Source organism: Crassostrea angulata, chromosome 1 (assembly GCF_025612915.1).
Source record: "Crassostrea angulata isolate pt1a10 chromosome 1, ASM2561291v2, whole genome shotgun sequence".
In the NCBI taxonomy this organism is placed as follows: domain Eukaryota; kingdom Metazoa; phylum Mollusca; class Bivalvia; order Ostreida; family Ostreidae; genus Magallana; species Magallana angulata.
In genome coordinates this window covers 6905001-6924611 of record NC_069111.1, presented here as the reverse complement: position 1 = coordinate 6924611, position 19611 = coordinate 6905001, and the positions used below count along the sequence as shown (strand labels likewise).

Sequence of the window (19611 nt, the reverse complement as noted above, 5' to 3'; positions counted from 1 at the left end):
GTTTTTTTTTTCGTTAGTTTAAGATTTGTATTAAAGTCCATTTTTACTTATTAATCAAATACTTTGATTTTAAAGGAAAGCAAATTAACGTGGCCAGGTCAACGTACTCAGTTTACACCGGTGATGACGTCATTCTCTCTGTGTCCATATTCTCCATGCCCGACGCCATGAATATCACCTGGATGTTTAGCACGATAAATTCCTATTCATATTACTACTACGCCGCCCTGGATCTGACGTCAGACGTTCGATACGATGGCGGGACCGTGTCGTCACCTTCTCTGGTCATACGTAACGTCACATTGTCTGATGGTGGTTATTATCTCCTAGGACTGACCAATGTCGACGGCACGATTTACTCGTCAAGGATTTCTCTAAGTGTTCAAAAAAGTAATAACACGACACTTGTCACATAAATGATGTCTGACCGTATGTACGCATAGTTGTCAAGCAAACTTTTCTGATCACATTTAGTCTGGAGTCTGATTTCGTTTGCCTGTCAATCTTTCATTTTTTTTTAATTTCCGATATTGATAATGGTAATGGATAAACGATGTGAGTGGAAAACCGCGTGTTGGTTAGGATTGTTCCATCTTTACCTCTTATCCTGAAAATATCGCAACAAATTAACTACATGTAACCCCCCAAAAAATCAATCAAACATTCTAGTCTGACTTGACATGGTACAGATATGGCCCATTTTTATGTTAATTTTTCTTTTCTCAGAATAGCCAGACTAACTTCAGTTCGCGCTTTATTAGCTGACTATCTATTTCAAGTTTTGTTTTAACTTGAGCAAACACAAACTCTCAGCAACCCTAAACAAACTTCAGTTTGTGCTTTATTAGCTGACAATCTATTTCAAGTTTTGTTGAGCAAACACAAACTCTCAGCAACCCAAGAAAAAACACACATACCGAATTCTAAATTTCCACGGAAATTTATCAACTGTCATGTGAAAACTGCTAAGAATATCTATGAAAATTGTGTACAGATCAAAGATGATGAGAAATTCTGGCAAAAGCAGTAAAAATATTTCACAGGTTTAAAAATATTAATTTACGCAGTAAAAAGAGCTTGATTATCATCGTCCTTAAGTTTGGCATTTGATTGGGGAAGATTTCTAAATCAAATCGAACATTTATAAATTCATGAGATGATGTACATGTATTTACATTTTCTCCTTGTGTCACACCGTTGTATGTACCAAAATGAAGAATATGTGGAGATTTCGAACTATGTTAACCTTCGCAATTGCGTTTTCATGACGCAATCTGGGTTAAAGTTACCAAGAGAAAAGTATTTATCAAATATTATCCATCGTCTTGACAAGTGTGTTTTTTAATCAGTACATGTATTTATTTCATTATATACTCAAACGCAGAATAATTATTTTCCGGCATAAATTTAACTGTTAACATTTTCGGTAGTGCCGGATAAATGAAACAAAGCAGGAAGATCATGAAAACTGTTCATACTCAATGAGGAGACAAAATGAGTAAAGCAAGTTATAAAGCTTAAACTGTGTACTAGTATTCGGTCAAATAGTCTAATTTGCGCGTTGCTAAAGACCCTCGGACTGTACAATATCAGGCAGAATGGTCATTTTTTGGCTAATAACCATTACTGATAAGGATTTCAATTGGCCAGATTTAATTGTGCTCGATTTGCGCCATCTTTTAGTTCGGAATTTGATTGGTAATGATTTCTAAATCAAATCGAACATTTGTGAATCCATGTACGTATATTTTCATTTTCTCCTACAGTCACACCGTTGTATGTAACAAAATGAAGAATGTGCAAATGTTCAAATATTAATACTGCGCGCATTACCTTATTGCCAGGCTGACTTTTGGTTTTTTTAATTTTGTTGGGTAGGTTATCCAAATGTTGTAACCACCGGATTCTATGCTGTAAATGCAAGCAACAACGTGACACTGACATGTAATTTTACGTCATCCTACCCACCAGTGCAGATGATGCAGTGGTATAGATATGACAGCGATATAACAACTGGTCTGACGGGGAAATATGTAGGGGGAACTCTACAGAACCCCTCCCTTACCATCACAGACTTCCAACCCGACGATCAAGGAATTTACAAGTGCTCAGCATCCAATTTATACGGCACGAGAAATAGTTCAGATATAATCGTTTATCTAGATGGAGGTACGTGTACCAGTTTTAAAATTTTGAAAAGTATTACAACCGTGCAAAAAAATAGTATGAGGGTATTGCATAAAATATTATACATTGATGTTATGGATTTTTTTCTAAATTGTAGCACGCCAAAAGTTGTTTGTTGTTCTGTATATACATCAGAATATTCAAAATATTAAGATTTTAATAAAATTTGATTTTAAATTTGTAAGGTCAGAGTAATATAAATACAGATTAACTTACAAAATTTGATTTTTGAAGTAATATGGTCAGTTTTTCGCTTCTTTCAGGTGCTCCAGTAACATTAACAGGACAAAATATGACTGGCTCGCCTGGCACAACATTGACCATTCCCTGTACTGTTGTGAGCGAATCAATAAGTACAGTCTTCTGGACGTTTCAGCCCAGTGACCAGGACAATGAAACAGAAATAGTTTTTTCTTATTCCAAATTTTACTGGTACTCTTCTTCACCCTCTTTACGAATTTATTATTTGAATACCTCTGATATAGGATTCTACAGATGTTGTGCTAACAGTTCAAGTGGCCTTGGACGAAGTACACCGGTACATGTTACTCTCAAGGGTAAGCTCTCTCAAAAAACAAATCAAAATTGTTCTTGGTTTTTTTTTTTCGTTAGTTTAAGATTTGTATTAAAGTCCATTTTTACTTATTAATCAAATACTTTGATTTTAAAGGAAAGCAAATTAACGTGGCCAGGTCAACGTACTCAGTTTACACCGGTGATGACGTCATTCTCTCTGTGTCCATATTCTCCATGCCCGACGCCATGAATATCACCTGGATGTTTAGCACGATAAATTCCTATTCATATTACTACTACGCCGCCCTGGATCTGACGTCAGACGTTCGATACGATGGCGGGACCGTGTCGTCACCTTCTCTGGTCATACGTAACGTCACATTTTCTGATGGTGGTTATTATCTCCTAGGACTGACCAATGTCGACGGCACGATTTACTCGTCAAGGATTTCTCTAAGTGTTCAAAAAAGTAATAACACGACACTTGTCACATAAATGATGTCTGACCGTATGTACGCATAGTTGTCAAGCAAACTTTTCTGATCACATTTAGTCTGGAGTCTGATTTCGTTTGCCTGTCAATCTTTCATTTTTTTTTAATTTCCGATATTGATAATGGTAATGGATAAACGATGTGAGTGGAAAACCGCGTGTTGGTTAGGATTGTTCCATCTTTACCTCTTATCCTGAAAATATCGCAACAAATAAACCACATGTAACCCCCCAAAAAATCAATCAAACATTCTAGTCTGACTTGACATGGTACAGATATGGCACATTTTTATGTTAATTTTTCTTTTCTCAGAATAGCCAGACTAACTTCAGTTCGCGCTTTATTAGCTGACTATCTATTTCAAGTTTTGTTTTAACTTGAGCAAACACAAACTCTCAGCAACCCTAGACAAACTACAGTTTGTGCTTTATTAGCTGACAATCTATTTCAAGTTTTGTTGAGCAAACACAAACTCTCAGCAACCCAAGAAAAAACACACATACCGAATTCTCAATTTCCACGGAAATTTATCAACTGTCATGTGAAAACTGCTAAGAATATCTATGAAAATTGTGTACAGATCAAAGATGATGAGAAATTCTGGCAAAAGCAGTAAAAATATTTCTTTCACAGGTTTAAAAATATTAATTTACGCAGTAAAAAGAGCTTGATTATCATCGTCCTTAAGTTTTGGCATTTGATTGGGGAAGATTTCTAAATCAAATCGAACATTCATAAATTCATGAGATGATGTACATGTATTTACATTTTCTCTTTGTGTCACACCGTTGTATGTACCAAAATGAAGAATATGTGGAGATTTCGAACTATGTTAACCTTTGCAATTGCGTTTTCATGACGCAATCTGGGTTAAAGTTTCCAAGAGAAAAGTATTTATCAAATATTATCCATCGTCTTGACAAGTGTGTTTTTTAATCAGTACATGTATTTATTTCATTATATACTCAAACGCAGAATAATTATTTTCCGGCATAAATTTAACTGTTAACATTTTCGGTAGTGCCGGATAAATGAAACAAAGCAGGAAGATCATGAAAACTGTTCATACTCAATGAGGAGACAAAATGAGTAAAGCAAGTTATAAAGCTTAAACTGTGTACTAGTATTCGGTCAAATAGTCTAATTTGCGCGTTGCTAAAGACCCTCGGACTGTACAATATCAGGCAGAATGGTCATTTTTTGGCTAATAACCATTACTGATAAGGATTTCAATTGGCCAGATTTAATTGTGCTCGATTTGCGCCATCTTTTAGTTCGGAATTTGATTGGTAATGATTTCTAAATCAAATCGAACATTTGTGAATCCATGTACGTATATTTTCATTTTCTCCTACAGTCACACCGTTGTATGTAACAAAATGAAGAATGTGCAAATGTTCAAATATTAATACTGCGCGCATTACCTTATTGCCAGGCTGACTTTTGGTTTTTTTAATTTTGTTGGGTAGGTTATCCAAATGTTGTAACCACCGGATTCTATGCTGTAAATGCAAGCAACAACGTGACACTGACATGTAATTTTACGTCATCCTACCCACCAGTGCAGATGATGCAGTGGTATAGATATGACAGCGATATAACAACTGGTCTGACGGGGAAATATGTAGGGGGAACTCTACAGAACCCCTCCCTTACCATCACAGACTTCCAACCCGACGATCAAGGAATTTACAAGTGCTCAGCATCCAATTTATACGGCACGAGAAATAGTTCAGATATAATCGTTTATCTAGATGGAGGTACGTGTACCAGTTTTAAAATTTTGAAAAGTATTACAACCGTGCAAAAAAATAGTATGAGGGTATTGCATAAAATATTATACATTGATGTTATGGATTTTTTTCTAAATTGTAGCACGCCAAAAGTTGTTTGTTGTTCTGTATATACATCAGAATATTCAAAATATTAAGATTTTAATAAAATTTGATTTTAAATTTGTAAGGTCAGAGTAATATAAATACAGATTAACTTACACAATTTGATTTTTGAAGTAATATGGTCAGTTTTTCGCTTCTTTCAGGTGCTCCAGTAACATTAACAGGACAAAATATGACTGGCTCGCCTGGCACAACATTGACCATTCCCTGTACTGTTGTGAGCGAATCAATAAGTACAGTCTTCTGGACGTTTCAGCCCAGTGACCAGGACAATGAAACAGAAATAGTTTTTTCTTATTCCAAATTTTACTGGTACTCTTCTTCACCCTCTTTACGAATTTATTATTTGAATACCTCTGATATAGGATTCTACAGATGTTGTGCTAACAGTTCAAGTGGCCTTGGACGAAGTACACCGGTACATGTTACTCTCAAGGGTAAGCTCTCTCAAAAAACAAATCAAAATTGTTCTTGGTTTTTTTTTTTCGTTAGTTTAAGATTTGTATTAAAGTCCATTTTTACTTATTAATCAAATACTTTGATTTTAAAGGAAAGCAAATTAACGTGGCCAGGTCAACGTACTCAGTTTACACCGGTGATGACGTCATTCTCTCTGTGTCCATATTCTCCATGCCCGACGCCATGAATATCACCTGGATGTTTAGCACGATAAATTCCTATTCATATTACTACTACGCCGCCCTGGATCTGACGTCAGACGTTCGATACGATGGCGGGACCGTGTCGTCACCTTCTCTGGTCATACGTAACGTCACATTTTCTGATGGTGGTTATTATCTCCTAGGACTGACCAATGTCGACGGCACGATTTACTCGTCAAGGATTTCTCTAAGTGTTCAAAAAAGTAATAACACGACACTTGTCACATAAATGATGTCTGACCGTATGTACGCATAGTTGTCAAGCAAACTTTTCTGATCACATTTAGTCTGGAGTCTGATTTCGTTTGCCTGTCAATCTTTCATTTTTTTTTAATTTCCGATATTGATAATGGTAATGGATAAACGATGTGAGTGGAAAACCGCGTGTTGGTTAGGATTGTTCCATCTTTACCTCTTATCCTGAAAATATCGCAACAAATAAACCACATGTAACCCCCCAAAAAATCAATCAAACATTCTAGTCTGACTTGACATGGTACAGATATGGCACATTTTTATGTTAATTTTTCTTTTCTCAGAATAGCCAGACTAACTTCAGTTCGCGCTTTATTAGCTGACTATCTATTTCAAGTTTTGTTTTAACTTGAGCAAACACAAACTCTCAGCAACCCTAGACAAACTACAGTTTGTGCTTTATTAGCTGACAATCTATTTCAAGTTTTGTTGAGCAAACACAAACTCTCAGCAACCCAAGAAAAAACACACATACCGAATTCTCAATTTCCACGGAAATTTATCAACTGTCATGTGAAAACTGCTAAGAATATCTATGAAAATTGTGTACAGATCAAAGATGATGAGAAATTCTGGCAAAAGCAGTAAAAATATTTCTTTCACAGGTTTAAAAATATTAATTTACGCAGTAAAAAGAGCTTGATTATCATCGTCCTTAAGTTTTGGCATTTGATTGGGGAAGATTTCTAAATCAAATCGAACATTCATAAATTCATGAGATGATGTACATGTATTTACATTTTCTCTTTGTGTCACACCGTTGTATGTACCAAAATGAAGAATATGTGGAGATTTCGAACTATGTTAACCTTTGCAATTGCGTTTTCATGACGCAATCTGGGTTAAAGTTTCCAAGAGAAAAGTATTTATCAAATATTATCCATCGTCTTGACAAGTGTGTTTTTTAATCAGTACATGTATTTATTTCATTATATACTCAAACGCAGAATAATTATTTTCCGGCATAAATTTAACTGTTAACATTTTCGGTAGTGCCGGATAAATGAAACAAAGCAGGAAGATCATGAAAACTGTTCGTACTCAATGAGGAGACAAAATGAGTAAAGCAAGTTATAAAGCTTAAACTGTGTACTAGTATTCGGTCAAATAGTCTAATTTGCGCGTTGCTAAAGACCCTCGGACTGTACAATATCAGGCAGAATGGTCATTTTTTGGCTAATAACCATTACTGATAAGGATTTCAATTGGCCAGATTTAATTGTGCTCGATTTGCGCCATCTTTTAGTTCGGAATTTGATTGGTAATGATTTCTAAATCAAATCGAACATTTGTGAATCCATGTACGTATATTTTCATTTTCTCCTACAGTCACACCGTTGTATGTAACAAAATGAAGAATGTGCAAATGTTCAAATATTAATACTGCGCGCATTACCTTATTGCCAGGCTGACTTTTGTTTTTTTTAATTTTGTTGGGTAGGTTATCCAAATGTTGTAACCACCGGATTCTATGCTGTAAATGCAAGCAACAACGTGACACTGACATGTAATTTTACGTCATCCTACCCACCAGTGCAGATGATGCAGTGGTATAGATATGACAGCGATATAACAACTGGTCTGACGGGGAAATATGTAGGGGGAACTCTACAGAACCCCTCCCTTACCATCACAGACTTCCAACCCGACGATCAAGGAATTTACAAGTGCTCAGCATCCAATTTATACGGCACGAGAAATAGTTCAGATATAATCGTTTATCTAGATGGAGGTACGTGTACCAGTTTTAAAATTTTGAAAAGTATTACAACCGTGCAAAAAAATAGTATGAGGGTATTGCATAAAATATTATACATTGATGTTATGGATTTTTTTCTAAATTGTAGCACGCCAAAAGTTGTTTGTTGTTCTGTATATACATCAGAATATTCAAAATATTAAGATTTTAATAAAATTTAATTTTAAATTTGTAAGGTCAGAGTAATATAAATACAGATTAACTTACACAATTTGATTTTTGAAGTAATATGGTCAGTTTTTCGCTTCTTTCAGGTGCTCCAGTAACATTAACAGGACAAAATATGACTGGCTCGCCTGGCACAACATTGACCATTCCCTGTACTGTTGTGAGCGAATCAATAAGTACAGTCTTCTGGACGTTTCAGCCCAGTGACCAGGACAATGAAACAGAAATAGTTTTTTCTTATTCCAAATTTTACTGGTACTCTTCTTCACCCTCTTTACGAATTTATTATTTGAATACCTCTGATATAGGATTCTACAGATGTTGTGCTAACAGTTCAAGTGGCCTTGGACGAAGTACACCGGTACATGTTACTCTCAAGGGTAAGCTCTCTCAAGAAACAAATCAAAATTGTTCTTGGTTTTTTTTTTCGTTAGTTTAAGATTTGTATTAAAGTCCATTTTTACTTATTAATCAAATACTTTGATTTTAAAGGAAAGCAAATTAACGTGGCCAGGTCAACGTACTCAGTTTACACCGGTGATGACGTCATTCTCTCTGTGTCCATATTCTCCATGCCCGACGCCATGAATATCACCTGGATGTTTAGCACGATAAATTCCTATTCATATTACTACTACGCCGCCCTGGATCTGACGTCAGACGTTCGATACGATGGCGGGACCGTGTCGTCACCTTCTCTGGTCATACGTAACGTCACATTGTCTGATGGTGGTTATTATCTCCTAGGACTGACCAATGTCGACGGCACGATTTACTCGTCAAGGATTTCTCTAAGTGTTCAAAAAAGTAATAACACGACACTTGTCACATAAATGATGTCTGACCGTATGTACGCATAGTTGTCAAGCAAACTTTTCTGATCACATTTAGTCTGGAGTCTGATTTCGTTTGCCTGTCAATCTTTCATTTTTTTTTTATTTCCGATATTGATAATGGTAATGGATAAACGATGTGAGTGGAAAACCGCGTGTTGGTTAGGATTGTTCCATCTTTACCTCTTATCCTGAAAATATCGCAACAAATAAACCACATGTAACCCCCCAAAAAATCAATCAAACATTCTAGTCTGACTTGACATGGTACAGATATGGCACATTTTTATGTTAATTTTTCTTTTCTCAGAATAGCCAGACTAACTTCAGTTCGCGCTTTATTAGCTGACTATCTATTTCAAGTTTTGTTTTAACTTGAGCAAACACAAACTCTCAGCAACCCTAGACAAACTACAGTTTGTGCTTTATTAGCTGACAATCTATTTCAAGTTTTGTTGAGCAAACACAAACTCTCAGCAACCCAAGAAAAAACACACATACCGAATTCTCAATTTCCACGGAAATTTATCAACTGTCATGTGAAAACTGCTAAGAATATCTATGAAAATTGTGTACAGATCAAAGATGATGAGAAATTCTGGCAAAAGCAGTAAAAATATTTCTTTCACAGGTTTAAAAATATTAATTTACGCAGTAAAAAGAGCTTGATTATCATCGTCCTTAAGTTTTGGCATTTGATTGGGGAAGATTTCTAAATCAAATCGAACATTCATAAATTCATGAGATGATGTACATGTATTTACATTTTCTCTTTGTGTCACACCGTTGTATGTACCAAAATGAAGAATATGTGGAGATTTCGAACTATGTTAACCTTTGCAATTGCGTTTTCATGACGCAATCTGGGTTAAAGTTTCCAAGAGAAAAGTATTTATCAAATATTATCCATCGTCTTGACAAGTGTGTTTTTTAATCAGTACATGTATTTATTTCATTATATACTCAAACGCAGAATAATTATTTTCCGGCATAAATTTAACTGTTAACATTTTCGGTAGTGCCGGATAAATGAAACAAAGCAGGAAGATCATGAAAACTGTTCGTACTCAATGAGGAGACAAAATGAGTAAAGCAAGTTATAAAGCTTAAACTGTGTACTAGTATTCGGTCAAATAGTCTAATTTGCGCGTTGCTAAAGACCCTCGGACTGTACAATATCAGGCAGAATGGTCATTTTTTGGCTAATAAGCATTACTGAGAAGGATTTCAATTGGCCAGATTTAATTGTGCTCGATTTGCACCATCTTTTAGTTCGGAATTTGATTGGTAATGATTTCTAAATCAAATCGAACATTTGTGAATCCATGTACGTATATTTTCATTTTCTCCTACAGTCACACCGTTGTATGTAACAAAATGAAGAATGTGCAAATGTTCAAATATTAATACTGCGCGCATTACCTTATTGCCAGGCTGACTTTTGGTTTTTTCAATTTTGTTGGCTAGGTTATCCAAATGTTGTAACCTTCGGATTCTATGCTGTAAATGCAAGCAACAACGTGACACTGACATGTAATTTTACGTCATCCTACCCACCAGTGCAGATGATGCAGTGGTATAGATATGACAGCGATATAACAACTGGTCTGACGGGGAAATATGTAGGGGGAACTCTACAGAACCCCTCCCTTACCATCACAGACTTCCAACCCGACGATCAAGGAATTTACAAGTGCTCAGCATCCAATTTATACGGCACGAGAAATAGTTCAGATATAATCGTTTATCTAGATGGAGGTACGTGTACCAGTTTTAAAATTTTGAAAAGTATTACAACCGTGCAAAAAAATAGTATGAGGGTATTGCATAATATATTATACATTGATGTTATGGATTTTTTTCTAAATTGTAGCACGCCAAAAGTTGTTTGTTGTTCTGTATATACATCAGAATATTCAAAATATTAAGATTTTGATAAAATTTGATTTTAAATTTGTAAGGTCAGAGTAATATAAATACAGATTAACTTACAAAATTTGATTTTTGAAGTAATATGGTCAGTTTTTCGCTTCTTTCAGGTGCTCCAGTAACAGTAACAGGACAAAATATGACTGGCTCGCCTGGCACAACATTGACCATTCCCTGTACTGTTGTGAGCGAATCAATAAGTACAGTCTTCTGGACGTTTCAGCCCAGTGACCAGGACAATGAAACAGAAATAGTTTTTTCTTATTCCAAATTTTACTGGTACTCTTCTTCACCCTCTTTACGAATTTATTATTTGAATACCTCTGATATAGGATTCTACAGATGTTGTGCTAACAGTTCAAGTGGCCTTGGACGAAGTACACCGGTACATGTTACTCTCAAGGGTAAGCTCTCTCAAGAAACAAATCAAAATTGTTCTTGGTTTTTTTTTTCGTTAGTTTAAGATTTGTATTAAAGTCCATTTTTACTTATTAATCAAATACTTTGATTTTAAAGGAAAGCAAATTAACGTGGCCAGGTCAACGTACTCAGTTTACACCGGTGATGACGTCATTCTCTCTGTGTCCATATTCTCCATGCCCGACGCCATGAATATCACCTGGATGTTTAGCACGATAAATTCCTATTCATATTACTACTACGCCGCCCTGGATCTGACGTCAGACGTTCGATACGATGGCGGGACCGTGTCGTCACCTTCTCTGGTCATACGTAACGTCACATTGTCTGATGGTGGTTATTATCTCCTAGGACTGACCAATGTCGACGGCACGATTTACTCGTCAAGGATTTCTCTAAGTGTTCAAAAAAGTAATAACACGACACTTGTCACATAAATGATGTCTGACCGTATGTACGCATAGTTGTCAAGCAAACTTTTCTGATCACATTTAGTCTGGAGTCTGATTTCGTTTGCCTGTCAATCTTTCATTTTTTTTTTAATTTCCGATATTGATAATGGTAATGGATAAACGATGTGAGTGGAAAACCGCGTGTTGGTTAGGATTGTTCCATCTTTACCTCTTATCCTGAAAATATCGCAACAAATTAACTACATGTAACCCCCCAAAAAATCAATCAAACATTCTAGTCTGACTTGACATGGTACAGATATGGCACATTTTTATGTTAATTTTTCTTTTCTCAGAATAGCCAGACTAACTTCAGTTCGCGCTTTATTAGCTGACTATCTATTTCAAGTTTTGTTTTAACTTGAGCAAACACAAACTCTCAGCAACCCTAAACAAACTTCAGTTTGTGCTTTATTAGCTGACAATCTATTTCAAGTTTTGTTGAGCAAACACAAACTCTCAGCAACCCAAGAAAAAACACACATACCGAATTCTCAATTTCCACGGAAATTTATCAACTGTCATGTGAAAACTGCTAAGAATATCTATGAAAATTGTGTACAGATCAAAGATGATGAGAAATTCTGGCAAAAGCAGTAAAAATATTTCACAGGTTTAAAAATATTAATTTACGCAGTAAAAAGAGCTTGATTATCATCGTCCTTAAGTTTGGCATTTGATTGGGGAAGATTTCTAAATCAAATCGAACATTTATAAATTCATGAGATGATGTACATGTATTTACATTTTCTCCTTGTGTCACACCGTTGTATGTACCAAAATGAAGAATATGTGGAGATTTCGAACTATGTTAACCTTTGCAATTGCGTTTTCATGACGCAATCTGGGTTAAAGTTACCAAGAGAAAAGTATTTATCAAATATTATCCATCGTCTTGACAAGTGTGTTTTTTAATCAGTACATGTATTTATTTCATTATATACTCAAACGCAGAATAATTATTTTCCGGCATAAATTTAACTGTTAACATTTTCGGTAGTGCCGGATAAATGAAACAAAGCAGGAAGATCATGAAAACTGTTCATACTCAATGAGGAGACAAAATGAGTAAAGCAAGTTATAAAGCTTAAACTGTGTACTAGTATTCGGTCAAATAGTCTAATTTGCGCGTTGCTAAAGACCCTCGGACTGTACAATATCAGGCAGAATGGTCATTTTTTGGCTAATAACCATTACTGATAAGGATTTCAATTGGCCAGATTTAATTGTGCTCGATTTGCGCCATCTTTTAGTTCGGAATTTGATTGGTAATGATTTCTAAATCAAATCGAACATTTGTGAATCCATGTACGTATATTTTCATTTTCTCCTACAGTCACACCGTTGTATGTAACAAAATGAAGAATGTGCAAATGTTCAAATATTAATACTGCGCGCATTACCTTATTGCCAGGCTGACTTTTGGTTTTTTTAATTTTGTTGGGTAGGTTATCCAAATGTTGTAACCACCGGATTCTATGCTGTAAATGCAAGCAACAACGTGACACTGACATGTAATTTTACGTCATCCTACCCACCAGTGCAGATGATGCAGTGGTATAGATATGACAGCGATATAACAACTGGTCTGACGGGGAAATATGTAGGGGGAACTCTACAGAACCCCTCCCTTACCATCACAGACTTCCAACCCGACGATCAAGGAATTTACAAGTGCTCAGCATCCAATTTATACGGCACGAGAAATAGTTCAGATATAATCGTTTATCTAGATGGAGGTACGTGTACCAGTTTTAAAATTTTGAAAAGTATTACAACCGTGCAAAAAAATAGTATGAGGGTATTGCATAATATACTATACATTGATGTTATGGATTTTTTTCTAAATTGTAGCACGCCAAAAGTTGTTTGTTGTTCTGTATATACATCAGAATATTCAAAATATTAAGATTTTAATAAAATTTGATTTTAAATTTGTAAGGTCAGAGTAATATAAATACAGATTAACTTACAAAATTTGATTTTTGAAGTAATATGGTCAGTTTTTCGCTTCTTTCAGGTGCTCCAGTAACATTAACAGGACAAAATATGACTGGCTCGCCTGGCACAACATTGACCATTCCCTGTACTGTTGTGAGCGAATCAATAAGTACAGTCTTCTGGACGTTTCAGCCCAGTGACCAGGACAATGAAACAGAAATAGTTTTTTCTTATTCCAAATTTTACTGGTACTCTTCTTCACCCTCTTTACGAATTTATTATTTGAATACCTCTGATATAGGATTCTACAGATGTTGTGCTAACAGTTCAAGTGGCCTTGGACGAAGTACACCGGTATATGTTACTCTCAAGGGTAAGCTCTCTCAAGAAACAAATCAAAATTGTTCTTGTTTTTTTTTTCGTTAGTTTAAGATTTGTATTAAAGTCCATTTTTACTTATTAATCAAATACTTTGATTTTAAAGGAAAGCAAATTAACGTGGCCAGGTCAACGTACTCAGTTTACACCGGTGATGACATCATTCTCTCTGTGTCCATATTCTCCATGCCCGACGCCATGAATATCACCTGGATGTTTAGCACGATAAATTCCTATTCATATTACTACTACGCCGCCCTGGATCTTACGTCAGACGTTCGATACGATGGCGGGACCGTGTCGTCACCTTCTCTGGTCATACGTAACGTCACATTGTCTGATGGTGGTTATTATCTCCTAGGACTGACCAATGTCGACGGCACGATTTACTCGTCAAGGATTTCTCTAAGTGTTCAAAAAAGTAATAACACGACACTTGTCACATAAATGATGTCTGATCGTATGTACGCATAGTTGTCAAGCAAACTTTTCTGATCACATTTAGTCTGGAGTCTGATTTCGTTTGCCTGTCAATCTTTCATTTTTTTTTTATTTCCGATATTGATAATGGTAATGGATAAACGATGTGAGTGGAAAACCGCGTGTTGGTTAGGATTGTTCCATCTTTACCTCTTATCCTGAAAATATCGCAACAAATTAACTACATGTAACCCCCCAAAAAATCAATCAAACATTCTAGTCTGACTTGACATGGTACAGATATGGCACATTTTTATGTTAATTTTTCTTTTCTCAGAATAGCCAGACTAACTTCAGTTCGCGCTTTATTAGCTGACTATCTATTTCAAGTTTTGTTTTAACTTGAGCAAACACAAACTCTCAGCAACCCTAGACAAACTACAGTTTGTGCTTTATTAGCTGACAATCTATTTCAAGTTTTGTTGAGCAAACACAAACTCTCAGCAACCCAAGAAAAAACACACATACCGAATTCTCAATTTCCACGGAAATTTATCAACTGTCATGTGAAAACTGCTAAGAATATCTATGAAAATTGTGTACAGATCAAAGATGATGAGAAATTCTGGCAAAAGCAGTAAAAATATTTCACAGGTTTAAAAATATTAATTTACGCAGTAAAAAGAGCTTGATTATCATCGTCCTTAAGTTTGGCATTTGATTGGGGAAGATTTCTAAATCAAATCGAACATTTATAAATTCATGAGATGATGTACATGTATTTACATTTTCTCCTTGTGTCACACCGTTGTATGTACCAAAATGAAGAATATGTGGAGATTTCGAACTATGTTAACCTTTGCAATTGCGTTTTCATGACGCAATCTGGGTTAAAGTTACCAAGAGAAAAGTATTTATCAAATATTATCCATCGTCTTGACAAGTGTGTTTTTTAATCAGTACATGTATTTATTTCATTATATACTCAAACGCAGAATAATTATTTTCCGGCATAAATTTAACTGTTAACATTTTCGGTAGTGCCGGATAAATGAAACAAAGCAGGAAGATCATGAAAACTGTTCATACTCAATGAGGAGACAAAATGAGTAAAGCAAGTTATAAAGCTTAAACTGTGTACTAGTATTCGGTCAAATAGTCTAATTTGCGCGTTGCTAAAGACCCTCGGACTGTACAATATCAGGCAGAATGGTCATTTTTTGGCTAATAACCATTACTGATAAGGATTTCAATTGGCCAGATTTAATTGTGCTCGATTTGCGCCATCTTTTAGTTCGATATTTGATTGGTAATGATTTCTAAATCAAATCGAACATTTGTGAATCCATGTACGTATATTTTCATTTTCTCCTACAGTCACACCGTTGTATGTAACAAAATGAAGAATGTGCAAATGTTCAAATATTAATACTGCGCGCATTACCTTATTGCCAGGCTGACTTTTGGTTTTTTTAATTTTGTTGGGTAGGTTATCCAAATGTTGTAACCACCGGATTCTATGCTGTAAATGCAAGCAACAACGTGACACTGACATGTAATTTTACGTCATCCTACCCACCAGTGCAGATGATGCAGTGGTATAGATATGACAGCGATATAACAACTGGTCTGACGGGGAAATATGTAGGGGGAACTCTACAGAACCCCTCCCTTACCATCACAGACTTCCAACCCGACGATCAAGGAATTTACAAGTGCTCAGCATCCAATTTATACGGCACGAGAAATAGTTCAGATATAATCGTTTATCTAGATGGAGGTACGTGTACCAGTTTTAAAATTTTGAAAAGTATTACAACCGTGCAAAAAAATAGTATGAGGGTATTGCATAATATACTATACATTGATGTTATGGATTTTTTTCTAAATTGTAGCACGCCAAAAGTTGTTTGTTGTTCTGTATATACATCAGAATATTCAAAATATTAAGATTTTAATAAAATTTGATTTTAAATTTGTAAGGTCAGAGTAATATAAATACAGATTAACTTACAAAATTTGATTTTTGAAGTAATATGGTCAGTTTTTCGCTTCTTTCAGGTGCTCCAGTAACATTAACAGGACAAAATATGACTGGCTCGCCTGGCACAACATTGACCATTCCCTGTACTGTTGTGAGCGAATCAATAAGTACAGTCTTCTGGACGTTTCAGCCCAGTGACCAGGACAATGAAACAGAAATAGTTTTTTCTTATTCCAAATTTTACTGGTACTCTTCTTCACCCTCTTTACGAATTTATTATTTGAATACCTCTGATATAGGATTCTACAGATGTTGTGCTAACAGTTCAAGTGGCCTTGGACGAAGTACACCGGTATATGTTACTCTCAAGGGTAAGCTCTCTCAAGAAACAAATCAAAATTGTTCTTGTTTTTTTTTTCGTTAGTTTAAGATTTGTATTAAAGTCCATTTTTACTTATTAATCAATTACTTTGATTTTAAAGGAAAGCAAATTAACGTGGCCAGGTCAACGTACTCAGTTTACACCGGTGATGACGTCATTCTCTCTGTGTCCATATTCTCCATGCCCGACGCCATGAATATCACCTGGATGTTTAGCACGATAAATTCCTATTCATATTACTACTACGCCGCCCTGGATCTTACGTCAGACGTTCGATACGATGGCGGGACCGTGTCGTCACCTTCTCTGGTCATACGTAACGTCACATTGTCTGATGGTGGTTATTATCTCCTAGGACTGACCAATGTCGACGGCACGATTTACTCGTCAAGGATTTCTCTAAGTGTTCAAAAAAGTAATAACACGACACTTGTCACATAAATGATGTCTGACCGTATGTACGCATAGTTGTCAAGCAAACTTTTCTGATCACATTTAGTCTGGAGTCTGATTTCGTTTGCCTGTCAATCTTTCATTTTTTTTTTATTTCCGATATTGATAATGGTAATGGATAAACGATGTGAGTGGAAAACCGCGTGTTGGTTAGGATTGTTCCATCTTTACCTCTTATCCTGAAAATATCGCAACAAATTAACTACATGTAACCCCCCAAAAAATCAATCAAACATTCTAGTCTGACTTGACATGGTACAGATATGGCACATTTTTATGTTAATTTTTCTTTTCTCAGAATAGCCAGACTAACTTCAGTTCGCGCTTTATTAGCTGACTATCTATTTCAAGTTTTGTTTTAACTTGAGCAAACACAAACTCTCAGCAACCCTAGACAAACTACAGTTTGTGCTTTATTAGCTGACAATCTATTTCAAGTTTTGTTGAGCAAACACAAACTCTCAGCAACCCAAGAAAAAACACACATACCGAATTCTCAATTTCCACGGAAATTTATCAACTGTCATGTGAAAACTGCTAAGAATATCTATGAAAATTGTGTACAGATCAAAGATGATGAGAAATTCTGGCAAAAGCAGTAAAAATATTTCTTTCACAGGTTTAAAAATATTAATTTACGCAGTAAAAAGAGCTTGATTATCATCGTCCTTAAGTTTTGGCATTTGATTGGGGAAGATTTCTAAATCAAATCGAACATTCATAAATTCATGAGATGATGTACATGTATTTACATTTTCTCTTTGTGTCACACCGTTGTATGTACCAAAATGAAGAATATGTGGAGATTTCGAACTATGTTAACCTTTGCAATTGCGTTTTCATGACGCAATCTGGGTTAAAGTTTCCAAGAGAAAAGTATTTATCAAATATTATCCATCGTCTTGACAAGTGTGTTTTTTAATCAGTACATGTATTTATTTCATTATATACTCAAACGCAGAATAATTATTTTCCGGCATAAATTTAACTGTTAACATTTTCGGTAGTGCCGGATAAATGAAACAAAGCAGGAAGATCATGAAAACTGTTCGTACTCAATGAGGAGACAAAATGAGTAAAGCAAGTTATAAAGCTTAAACTGTGTACTAGTATTCGGTCAAATAGTCTAATTTGCGCGTTGCTAAAGACCCTCGGACTGTACAATATCAGGCAGAATGGTCATTTTTTGGCTAATAACCATTACTGATAAGGATTTCAATTGGCCAGATTTAATTGTGCTCGATTTGCACCATCTTTTAGTTCGGAATTTGATTGGTAATGATTTCTAAATCAAATCGAACATTTGTGAATCCATGTACGTATATTTTCATTTTCTTCTACAGTCACACCGTTGTATGTAACAAAATGAAGAATGTGCAAATGTTCAAATATTAATACTGCGCGCATTACCTTATTAGTAGGCTGACATTTGGTTTTTTTGATTTTGTTGGCTAGGTTATCCAAATGTTGTAACCACCGGATTCTATGCTGTAAATGCAAGCAACAACGTGACACTGACATGTAATTTTACGTCATCCTACCCACCAGTGCAGATGATGCAGTGGTATAGATATGACAGCGATATAACAACTGGTCTGACGGGGAAATATGTAGGGGGAACTCTACAGAACCCCTCCCTTACCATCACAGACTTCCAACCCGACGATCAAGGAATTTACAAGTGCTCAGCATCCAATTTATACGGCACGAGAAATAGTTCAGATATAATCGTTTATCTAGATGGAGGTACGTGTACCAGTTTTAAAATTTTGAAAAGTATTACAACCGTGCAAAAAAATACTATGAGGGTATTGCATAATATACTATACATTGATGTTATGGATTTTTTTCTAAATTGTAGCACGCCAAAAGTTGTTTGTTGTTCTGTATATACATCAGAATATTCAAAATATTAAGATTTTATTAAAATTTGATTTTAAATTTGTAAGGTCAGAGTAATATAAATACAGATTAACTTACAAAATTTGATTTTTGGAGTAATATGGTCAGTTTTTCGCTTCTTTAAGGTGCTCCAGTAACATTAACAGGACAAAATATGACTGGCTCGCCTGGCACAACATTGACCATTCCCTGTACTGTTGTGAGCGAATCAATAAGTACAGTCTTCTGGACGTTTCAGCCCAGTGACCAGGACAATGAAACAGAAATAGTTTTTTCTTATTCCAAATTTTACTGGTACTCTTCTTCACCCTCTTTACGAATTTATTATTTGAATACCTCTGATATAGGATTCTACAGATGTTGTGCTAACAGTTCAAGTGGCCTTGGACGAAGTACACCGGTATATGTTACTCTCAAGGGTAAGCTCTCTCAAGATACTATTTCGAAATTGTTCTTGTTTTTTTTTCGTTAGTTTAAGATTTGTATTAAAGTCCATATTTACTTATTAATCAAATACTTTGATTTTAAAGGAAAGCAAATTAACGTGGCCAGGTCAACGTACTCAGTTTACACCGGTGA

The 19611-nt window shown here is 35.4% G+C and overlaps 1 protein-coding gene across 1 annotated transcript; it reads left to right on the top strand.

Moving 5' to 3' along the window:
* The first annotated feature begins 155 nt into the window (after nucleotides 1-155).
* On the top strand, nucleotides 156-19278 carry LOC128176944 (cell adhesion molecule DSCAML1-like). Its single transcript, XM_052843459.1, has 19 exons — nucleotides 156-390; nucleotides 1879-2169; nucleotides 2858-3073; nucleotides 4666-4956; nucleotides 5238-5531; nucleotides 5645-5959; nucleotides 7453-7743; nucleotides 8025-8318; nucleotides 8431-8646; nucleotides 10239-10529; nucleotides 10811-10900; nucleotides 11217-11432; nucleotides 13021-13311; nucleotides 13998-14213; nucleotides 15801-16091; nucleotides 16778-16993; nucleotides 18586-18876; nucleotides 18992-19004; nucleotides 19158-19278. Exons 1-19 carry the CDS (start codon nucleotides 156-158, stop codon nucleotides 19276-19278), a joined length of 4479 nt encoding a protein of 1492 aa, XP_052699419.1.
* The last annotated feature ends 333 nt before the right edge of the window (nucleotides 19279-19611 follow it).